Source organism: Cebus imitator, unplaced genomic scaffold (genome assembly GCF_001604975.1).
Source record: "Cebus imitator isolate Cc_AM_T3 unplaced genomic scaffold, Cebus_imitator-1.0 Scaffold524, whole genome shotgun sequence".
Lineage (NCBI taxonomy): Eukaryota > Metazoa > Chordata > Mammalia > Primates > Cebidae > Cebus > Cebus imitator.
The window spans coordinates 324,810-334,988 of record NW_016107839.1 but is presented as its reverse complement, the minus strand read 5'-3'; the positions used below and the strand labels follow the sequence as shown (position 1 = coordinate 334,988).

General features: G+C 63.8%; 1 protein-coding gene across 1 annotated transcript in view; it reads right to left on the bottom strand.

The window, feature by feature from the left end:
* REXO1 (RNA exonuclease 1 homolog) overlaps positions 1 to 10,179 on the bottom strand; it is a 28,482-nt gene that overhangs the window by 3,955 nt on the left and 14,348 nt on the right. The window contains exons 2-10 of the mRNA XM_017514499.2: positions 7,463 to 9,207; positions 6,394 to 6,498; positions 4,703 to 4,913; positions 2,639 to 2,802; positions 1,800 to 1,931; positions 1,473 to 1,596; positions 617 to 730; positions 346 to 483; positions 122 to 235 (exon numbers count right to left, since the gene is read on the bottom strand). Of these exons, the coding sequence (XP_017369988.1) occupies positions 122 to 235; positions 346 to 483; positions 617 to 730; positions 1,473 to 1,596; positions 1,800 to 1,931; positions 2,639 to 2,802; positions 4,703 to 4,913; positions 6,394 to 6,498; positions 7,463 to 9,207 (2,847 nt within the window). The remainder of the gene's footprint in view (positions 1 to 121; positions 236 to 345; positions 484 to 616; positions 731 to 1,472; positions 1,597 to 1,799; positions 1,932 to 2,638; positions 2,803 to 4,702; positions 4,914 to 6,393; positions 6,499 to 7,462; positions 9,208 to 10,179) is intronic.

Sequence of the window (10,179 nt, the reverse complement as noted above, 5' to 3'; positions counted from 1 at the left end):
TCTGGGTAAGGCCTTACCCCAGTTCTGGGGGCCTCGGGTGGACGGGGGTGGGTCTGGGTAAGGCCTTACCCCAGTTCTGGGGGCCTCGGGTGGACGGGGGTGGGTCTGGGTAAGGCCTTACCCCGGCTCCGGCGCAGCCGTCCCCAGTGGTAGTAACACTCCTCATCACGGACACAGCGGCCCGAGGAGGACACGAGGTACTCGGTGCCACAGCGGCAGCAGGTCCTGCAGGAAGCTGTGGGCGGGGACCCGGGTGGAAGCTGAGGCTTGTGCTGGGGTCCGAGAGCCTGGCCTTGCCCACGTCTCACACCCGCCCGCCTAAGCTGATACAGGCCAGTGACTCACAGTCCTTGGGCCTCTTCTCCTCCGCTGTGAAGATGACGGCGCCCCCGGGCCGCTCCGGGTGCGGGAAAGGGTAGCCGTTCTCCTTGAGCTGATCCTGGGTGAGCAGGTACTCCTTGAGGCGGCTGTACAGCGCGGCCCCTGTGGGTAGGCACGGTGCTCAGCCCCTGCCCAGGACGGCCCACAGGGCAGTGGACACCACCAGAAAAGGCAGCCGGGCCAGCAGGGGCCCACGAGGCACCGTGTGGCAGAGCAGGGGTGAGGCTGGCCTCACCTTTCAGGTCCTCCACCCGGGGGCTGCTTGGGCGGCTGAGTGAGAAGCTGGTCTTGGCGGCCAACCTGCCCCCCAACACCACCTCGTGGGACACAACCCGGCGACCACTGGTTTCTGCAAGGTGGGGGGAAGGAGGGGTGAACTAGCTGGCTCAGACCCCCACCCCGCCGCTCTCTCACCCACCCTGCCCTCCTCAGACCTCCGTCTCAGCTCCCCCGGGTTCCATCCTAACCCCAACAGAAGAGGCAGACACAGGCTAGGCAGAGGAACGCAGGACGGCCCCCAGCTCTGTAGGCCCCTGAGCTGCACAGAGACCGCGCACCTGAAGCTTTCACCCCACCCCCTCAAGCGAAGGGGGAAGGGCAGGGAGAACAGCACTTCAGATCGAAAATGGCTTTCGAGAGCTTTCAGCCTTCACGGGCCACCCAGCCTGCAGCCTGCAAAGCCAACCCAGGGCCCCACAGAGCACTAATGGAGGCGGGGACGGGGGTGGGGGCCGTGATGGCTTAATGCACCCTTGAGAGGCTGCAATGAAACGCCCAGGTCTCCGCTTTCTTCCTCCCCAGAGCTTAATGCACTGTGCTCCCCAGCCCTGGGCCTCCTGCTTTGAAGAGGCGGCCGCGGCTCCATTAGCAGGCGGCCCCTCGGCCCGGAGACCCGGCTTGGCAAAGGAGGGCGGCTGACAGCAAGGACGCCAGGGCCAGGCCCGTCCGAGACAGAAGCCTGGGAGCCCGGGAGCAGGTGGCCCCCACAGCACCCACGGGTTCCTTTTGTCTGAGATTGTCCCAGCAAGGGTCCCATCCCAGCTGTCATCCCGAGTGCCCCGAGCCTCCCCTCCCCAGCTGCCAGGACTCACTGCTGAGGCTGGACACGGCGCTGGGGGCCAGGCCCCTGAGCTTCTTAAGCGTGTTCACGGCCACATTCAGGTAGATGTTCTTGCTAGGGCTGCGGTCATAGGCCACCTTCTCCTCGTTCAGCGCCTGGGGACACGCGGTGCCAGCTGAACCCGTGCCTGCCGGTGCCGGGAGCAGCAGTAGGGTCGCCACGGGACCCAGGGACCCGCATCTCTCCCAGGCAGCTCTGGGTCGCAGCCGCAGCTGAGAGGCCGATGGGAGATGTCTGGGGACCTGCCTGGACCCCTAGTCCCCACCTGGCTGGCCAGACAGAAACTCGGGGACCTCACCTTCTCTATGGCCTCCTGGTTAGACGTACAGAACTTGAGACACTCCTCGATGAACAAGTTGAGATAACGCTGGCGGATGACAGTGGGGACTTTGCCCCCAAATTCTTTGGGGATAATGGGTTTCTTTAAACTCTAGAGAGAAGACAGAAGCAGTCGTGGGTGAGGGCCTCCCTCGGGGAACGCAGACGCGATGCGGCCATGACCACGCTGGAGGCAACAGTGAGGTTCGCTGCGACAGATCAGCCAGGGTTCCAGGAGGGACACACACACCAGGGCCCAACGAGAGCAGCAGGGGACTGAGGGCATTCTGCTCAGTTTTCCTGGAAATCTAAAATTGCTTGAAAAACGTAGTCTATTAATTAAAAACAAAAGAAGGCCGGGTGTGGTGGTGCAGGCCTATAATCCTAGTACTTTGGGAAGCTGAGTCACGAGGATCAGTTGAGGCCAGGAGTTCGAGATCAGTCTGGGCAAGGTAGCAAAACCCTGTCTCTACAAAATAAAGAAATTATTAGCTGGGGTGTGGCAGCACCAGCTTGTGGGCCCAGCTACTCGGGAGGGGAAGGGGGAAGGATCGCCTGAGCCCAGGAGGCCGAGGGTACAGTGACCCATGATTGTGCCACTGCACTCCAGCATGGGCGACAGAGAGTCCGTCGCTTAAAATGAGGCAAAAAACCAAACAACAAAATAAAAAAGCAAAACAAGACAAAACCCACAGGGCGGCAGGGGGGGAGGGTGAAGGCTGTGCTGCAGTGCAGCAGGGGCAAGGTCCCAATGTGGCCAGGAGGGGCCTAGGGGCTGGCCATGCGGGGGGTGGTTCTGGCTGGGACGGGAGCGGCTACCTGTAAGGATGGACTGTGGGCGATTCGCTTCGGGGTGATGGTGGTGGTGGTCTTGGATGCCATCCCCGACAATGTGCGCGTCTTCAGCGGCTGGCCGCCGGGCTCGGGGCCGTTGGAGGGCTGGCTGCCGCTGGCCGAGAGGGTCCTCTTGGGACCTGTAGGGGCTGGCGGGGCACAGGGGGTGTGGGCGCAGGGCGAGTGGCCACCCGTCACCGCATGGTGGAGCACCAGGCAGCCACGGCCACTCAGTGCCAACAGCATGTGCATCTCCGCGTGCAGGGGGCCGGGCCGGGGCGTGGGGCTGGGGCTGGGGCTGCGGCTGCGCAATGGCATTAGGCTCTAGCTGCTTTCAGGCAAGTCCATCAAGGCCGGGGACACAGGTCGGGCTATGGAGGCGGCTAAGGCCACGTCGCCGGTGGGGTGGTCCAGGTCTCTGCCACATGTTCCGACCCCAAGCCCGAGGCATCGATGTCTCAGGGAAGGGCCCTGACTCCCAGGTGAGGACAGGAGGGGCTGGGTGCCCCCACCTGCTCATTGTGACCAGGGGCCTGCCCTGCCCTGGGCCTCTGTGTTCTGCCTGGCCCTTTGATGAGGTCACAAACCAAAGTCTCCCGCCAAAAGGGAAGAGGCCAGGCCTGCCGGGGCTGTTTCCAGGGGCTGGCCAGGTGGGCAGCTGCAATCTAGGCATGTGTGTCCGTGTGGCACAGGGGCTTCTGGACGGGGGACTCGGTGCCAACCCGGGGAGGGGAGCTGTGGGTGGGGACATCTGGTCCTAGTCTCAGAGTGACATCCCTCGAAACCCCATCTGGCCCCAGAAGGGTGTGCGTGAGGCAGGCTGAGTCTGCTGGTCCCACCGCAGGCCGCCTGGGAGGAAGCAGGCTGCCTGCCCCGCACCTCTCACAGTGGAAGGTTTGCTCTTCAGGAAGGGCGGATAGAGACCCTCCAGGCTCCCTCGGCCACAGCCTGGGGCGAGCGCAGGCGGCCACAAGAGTCCTCCCAGACCAGCTAAGCCCGCCCTGCAGCACTGGCAGCGCTTGGGACCAGACTCCCTTCAGGCTGCAGTCCCCATGGGCACTGCGACAACTCAGCACCCATCACAGATCAGCAACGTGACAACCAAAAGTGTGAGATAGACGGGAACCAAGTGGGGTCCAGGGGTCGGCACAACTCAGTGAGCTCCTTTCCCTGGGGCTGAGGTCTCAGCCGTAAGGGGCCTGGGGAAGGGCGGTCGGAGACGCCTGGAGAGCTCTAAGTAGGGCCTCAGCCGACATCCGGCATAGGAGGGCTGTGGGACCTGTGGGATCTGCAGGGGAATAGGGGGGCTGGCCCTCCAGCCCTCTGGCCAGTGCCAGGGAGGCAGGGGCTCCAAACCACCAGGCTTCCCAGGGTGCTCCCTGGACAGCAGCCATGCCCTCCAAGGGAGCTTGCCAGATACGGAGGGGCCATTCCCAGCCCCCAGACCAGATCCTGAGTTTCTGGGAGCTTTGTGGGGGACCCTCATCTGTGGCCTGCCTCCAGGGACATTTCCTCGCTCTGCAGATACCACTGAGGTGGAGATGCGGCAGACAGGACAACCCGCCATGAAGGGTCCTGCCTACTGGCCACTAAGGCCTGGCCCGACTTTCTACAAGACCTGGCGAGGGGTGCCCCTAGGAGTGGAGGTAATACAGCCCCGCCCCTGCACAGTGGGTGCTCATTTCCATCTGAGGCCACGCCCCCCGCCTGTAAGCCAGACAGAAAGCCACACCTGCAAGGCCGCCACCCTGACAGGGCTCCTGACTCCCTGGCACCCCAGGCTCAAGCCCGGGGCCTGGTTGAGGCCAGTCCCCACCAGGCTGGACCCCTAGTGACCCCGGGACCAGGTCAGGGCAGGAAGGTGCTGGGCCAGGCATCCTGTAACCCTTAACAGGCCCCATTTCACAGAGGGCCCCAAGGAGGGGGCCGAAGGTCACCCTGTGAGCATGTGCCACGTGGTTCAGGTGAGCTGAGACCTCAGAGAGCTGCCTCTCCTTCTGCCCACATGCCCACGGCCCCCCAGCACAGGCCTCCTGGGCCGGGACTCACCTGCAGCCAAGCGGGGGTTGGGGACGTGGGCGATCCTCCTCTTCTCACCGGGGGCGGAGATGTGGACAGAAGATGGCTTCTCCAGCCTGGGGGCGGCCTGCAGCAAGCTCACCGATGCCCTCTGCGCCTGCTGCGTCCGCAGGTAGCACACCTCCTGCGCCGTCGGGGGTCGGGCCGGGGGTACTGCGGGACTCCTCCTCGGCGGCTCCGCCTGCGTCACCACAAATGCTGAGGCCTGGCAGCACACCTGGGTACCTGGGGCAGGTAGCCCCGGGGAAGGCGTGGGGCGGGGAAAGGAGCTCGGGGGGCCAGGGGCACCACCTCCCTGGCCACCTTCTGAGCTGCTGGGCTCCCTGGGGGGAAGCAGCACAGGGCAGTGGTCCTCAATGCCATGTGGCTCCCGGCTCCCCCACCCCCAGTGTCTCCAGGTGCCCAGGCTGTGTCCTCAGCCCTGATAAGGCATGGTGGGTGGGAGCACCCAATTAGACTGGCACTCCAATCCAATCCCACTGAACCCAATCTTCCCCAAAGCCCCTCCTCTGGGGAGGCTCTGGCGACCGGATCAGCTGGACTCCCAGCTGCTGGCCTAGGAGCCAGACTCTCTGCTTTCCCTTCACTAACCCGCAGCTCCTGCACAGGGGCCCGACAAGCCCTACTGTCTCCGGGCTACAGAGGAGGGAACTGGGGCTCAGAGCTGACAAGTGGCCCAGGCCCAGGCCACACATGGCGCAGCAGGCAGTCTGTGGCTCACCGTGGGGGGTCGCCCTGGGGCTCCTGTCCCCGCTCGTGCCCCTGCCCCAGCACTGTGGGCGATCATCCAACAGGGAGTGGGCAGGCGCGTTTTCTCTGGGACTCAGGCAGGGTCAAATACGAGCGGTCTTCAAAAAGTCCATGGAGAACGTGCACTGTGATGACCTATGCTTTTCAACCTTTTTTGCACCAAAATAAACCGATACTAACTTGTCCTAACGTGTCTGAACCACATAGAGTTGGAAGCACTAAGGAATGTAACACATCAGTTAGAAAAGAGCCCCAGTCAGAGCAACAGGATTCCACTACAATAGAGGCAAATGTCGGCATCAAATTTACGGTGAGGCTTGGGTGGAAGAATGAACGGGAAAGTCAATGATGCTTTATCAAAAGCGTCACAAATTTACGGGAACAACGCGCCAAAGAAATCAGAGGCTTATGAACGGATAGCTCATTTTAAGAAGGCATGGGCAGGGCGTGGCGACTCACGCCTGTATTCCCAGCATTTTGTGAGGCCGAGGCACGTGGATCACAAGGTCAGGAGTTCGAGACCAGCCTGGCCAACATGGTGAAGCCCCATCTCTACCAAAAATACAAAAATGAGCCAGGTGTGGTGGCAGGCACGTGTAATCCCAGCTACTCGGGAGGCTGAGGCAGGAAAATTGCTTGAGCCTGGGAGGCGGAGGGTGCAGTGAGTGGAAATCTGCCTCTGCACTCCAGCCTGGGGGATAGAGCAAGACTCCGTCTCCAAAATAAAATGAAGCTGGGTGTGGTGGCTCACACCTGTAATCCCAGCACTGGGAGGCTGAGGCGGGAGGGAGGATCACTCAAGGTCAGGAGCTGGAAGACCAGCTGGGGTGACAAAGCAAGAGCCCCCCCCGCCCCCACCACCCCATCTTTAAGAAAAAAAAAAGGTTCCTGCCAGCCTCTGCGGACCTTACCTCCTGGCCTTGCTTGGAGAGGTGGGAGATTCTCTTCTTCTGTCCGGGGAACAGAGTGGTCAGACCCGAAAGCCCCTTCTCCTCACTCTTCTCTTCCTTGGGGGGCTAAGACATGTGGCCATCCCTCAGCACCAGTCCGCCCTCCCTGCCAACACCGACACGCCCCAACCTCAAACCGTCCCCAACAAGTGGGGGATGAACAGTCCAGACCCAAGAACAGCGGCTGGCAGGAGGGTGCTCACACCTCACACCTCCCTGCCAGCCACTCACACCTCCCTGCCAGCCGGTCTCACCTAACACATCCCTGCCAGCCACTCAGGGCTAAGGGCTCAGGGCAACCAGTCCCTGGGCTTTGTGTGGGGGCAGTTGGGGAGGTGGGGTAGGTGTCACACGTTCTGCAGGCCCCCAAGGCAACCCCTCCTGTGCACCCAGGGCACCGGTGTGGGCACCGGCGTGGAGACCCTGGGGCCGCAGAGTGAATGAACGCAGCTGCTGTGGGCGGAGGGCTGTCTCGGTCCGCGTGAGGCGAGCGCCCCCTGGTGGCCAATGTGAAGGCGCGGGGCCAGGAGACCCGGGGTGCAGGGATGGCCTGGGACAGCAAGAGCTCCCCATGCTGGGGGGAGGGAGGGAGGAAGCCAAGGACGGAGGTGAGGATAGAGAGGCAGGAGGGGATGGGGGGGCGAAGGGAGGAGACAAGAGGGGCTGGAAAAGAGACAGGTGGGGGGAGAAGAGATGGGGAGAGGAGGGAAGGAAGAGGAAGAGGGGCTAGAGGTGGGTGGGTGGCTACGTGTGCCAATATGTCCCTGCCCCCTGCCGGTCCGTGGGAACAGTCTGTGTGCATGCGGCCACAGGAACCTGGCTGGTGGCCAGAGGCCAGGGACCTCTCTGGGTGAGTGAGGGGCAGGAGGGCTGCCAGGGGCTCAGGGGCTCCAGGGCCAGCACTGAGGAGCTGCCTCCACCCCACGCCTCTGAGCCCCCTAAAAACCACTCCAGACGGAACGGAGTGTCCCTCACCAGGCCCTCAGCTCTGTTGCCGACCCTGAGCCCAGGCTGGGCACCAGAGCCTCACCTGCCGGGCCAGCCGGCCTCTGTCCTCCGTCTTGACGCTGGTGGACTCGTTGAAGATCCGCAGGCACTCCTCCATGGGGTCGGAGTCAAAGTCCACCTCCTTCTCCAGGGCCGAGTAGTCCACGTCCGCCCCCGCGCTGGAGGAGGACGAGGAGGAGGAGGACCTTGCAGGGGAGGGGGGCGGGGAGGCCTTGAGCCGCTTGGGCGGCCCTTGTGCCTCCGGAAAGCCCAGGCTGGAGTCTGAGTCAGAGTCTGAGTCCGAGCTGAGGCCGGGGAGGGTGGGGGGCCACATGCTTGGCACGCTCGGTCCCCCCGGCCCTGTGGCCTCGTCCTCACTCTCGTCCCCAAAGAGGTCAGCGTGGCTCAGGGCCCGCCTCTTCAGCTTGGGGGCGTCCTGGGAGGCACCCTCGTCCAGCGAGCGGGCTTTGCGCTCCACCAGCTTCCCCGACGGGGCCTTGGTGCCCTTCCTGTCGGGGAGCTGGGGGGCGCCGGGTGGAGCTCTGCTGGCCGCCGGTTGCGAGTCCCCGCTTGCGGGGCTTGGTTGCCGAGCTGGCCGGTCAGGCCTCCCTTTCCCTGAGCTGGCCACGGGAGTGGCCGAAGATGGCTTCTTCTTGGTCCCTTCCGGCCGGTCTGCCTTGCGCCGGGGGCTGCTGGCCTGCGGGCCCTTCTTGTCCACACGGGGCCTCTCCCCTCGCCCTCGGCACTTGTCCTTGGTCTTGTCCTTCCTCTGGGCACCGTCTTTACAGCTGGGGGCAGGTGGGGCCCCGCTTTTCTTCCTCTTGGGTTTCCCCTCCTTGGGGCGGACCCCATCCTGCGAGGCCTGGGCTGGGGAGCTGGGCTTGGGCGGGGCCGGCTGGAGGTCCCCCACGTCGCACTGCACGGCGGTCTCCCTGGTCTCACGCAGGCCGCCCCCCTCAGCCTCCAGGCTCTCTTTGGAGGGCGGCTGCCCGAAGGCCTTGCTCTCAGGGTCAGCCCTGGCTTTGGGAGTGCTGGCCGTGGCAGGCTCGTCACCGGGGGCCGTGGCGGCCTCATCTTCCGAGTCTGAGAACCTTGCATCACAACTGCCGAAAGGGTCGCAGGGCCTCTTGGGGGCAGGCGTGTAGGGCTCGCTGCTGCGGGGTCCCCGGGGCCGCTTGGCGGCACGCTCGTCCCGGGAGCTGGCCCTGCTGAGGTGCCGGGCAGAGAAGTTGGAGAGCGGGTCGTACTCCAGGTCTGTGGGCGGCCGGGAGTTGTCCACCACGTACTTGCCGCTGGGAACGGGGCGGCTGTGCCGCCGGGGCTGGCTCACGGCCTTGGGGACGTATTCCAGGGCACTGCTGCCCCCTCTGCCTCTGCCCTGACCCCTGTCCAGGGACGCCAGCGAGTACTTGCTGCCTGGCTCAGCAGGGGGGGCCAGTGGGGTGGGCTGGTAGCTGGCATTGGGGCTTAATAGGCTGTGGCTGCTGGGGCTGTAGTGGAAGGCCAGGGGGAAGGCATCGTCATCCAGACCCACGACAGGGCTGGCATCAGGGCTGCAGGGAGCCAGGGCGGGGGCCTCAGCGGCGCGGTGCTCACGGGCCGTCTCCAGCAGCTCCCGGTAGCGCCGCTGCTCCAGCTCCACCTCACTGCGCACGGCCTCGATGGCCTGGTTAACCAGCTCCAGCTCCAGCACGTCAGGCCGCGGCTCCTCCCCCAGGCCGAGGGCGCCATTCTCCCTCTGCGTCGGGGGCTTGGGCAGCTCAGGGTTGTAGGGGTCGTAACCCAGCCCTGGAGGAAGAGAGAACACAGTCGTGACCAGCCTGCCGGAGACGAGCCCCCCGCAGGGGGGTGGCCTCGGCCTCAAACTGCAGGGAAGGGAAGAGACCCGCCTCTGAAACCCACTGCACACCGGTGCCAAGGCCCTGGGGTGCCCAGCTTGGAGCAGGCCACGTCGCCATCTTAGGCCCTGTGCTGGGCCTGACCTTGCCCCTGACTGACAGGCCCTGGGCAGGCCTGGGGTGTGTGACACACAGCTCCATGGGTTCTGGAGGCACGCTCACATGGCTCACAGAATGCATACAATGACCATGGTGGGCAGACACTCAACAGGCTGGGATGCCTGGGGCAGGCGAGCGTGGAGCTCCAGGCGTCCAAGGCGCTGGACTGAGGCAGGGGCGGGCTGGGCTGGCGACCACAGCCTGACAGTGGACACAGGAGAGCCCTTCCTCAGCCAGCACAGCCCCACCCGCCAGCAGTGTGCCAGCCGCGTGCCGTGCGCCTGGCGGGGGTGAGCTCAGGGCTCTGTCCCACAGGCTTTCCTGCCTATAGGAACATTCACTGGGCTGTGCCTATCCTGCAGAAACGGAGGTCACAGCAGTGGCCATGGCCAAGTCAGGCGGAGAGGACACGGACAGGCCCAGTTGATGGACCACCCTGCGAAATCCACAATAAGGATACTGTGAAGACTTTTTTTTTTTTTTTTTTTTTTGAGACAGAGTCTCTCTGTATCTCCCAAGCTGGAGGGCAGGAGTGCAACCTTACTGCAGCCTCCATCTCCCGGCTTCAAGCAACCCTCCCGCCCCAGCCTCCCAAGTAACTGGGATTACAAGCGTGCACCACCAAGCCCAGCTAATTTTCGTATTTTTAGTAGAGACTGGGTTTCACCATGTTGGCCAGCCTCGAACTCCTGACCTCAAGTGACCCACTGCACCTGGCCTACTTTAAATACATTTTTTTAATTTTTTTTTTTTTTTTTTTTTT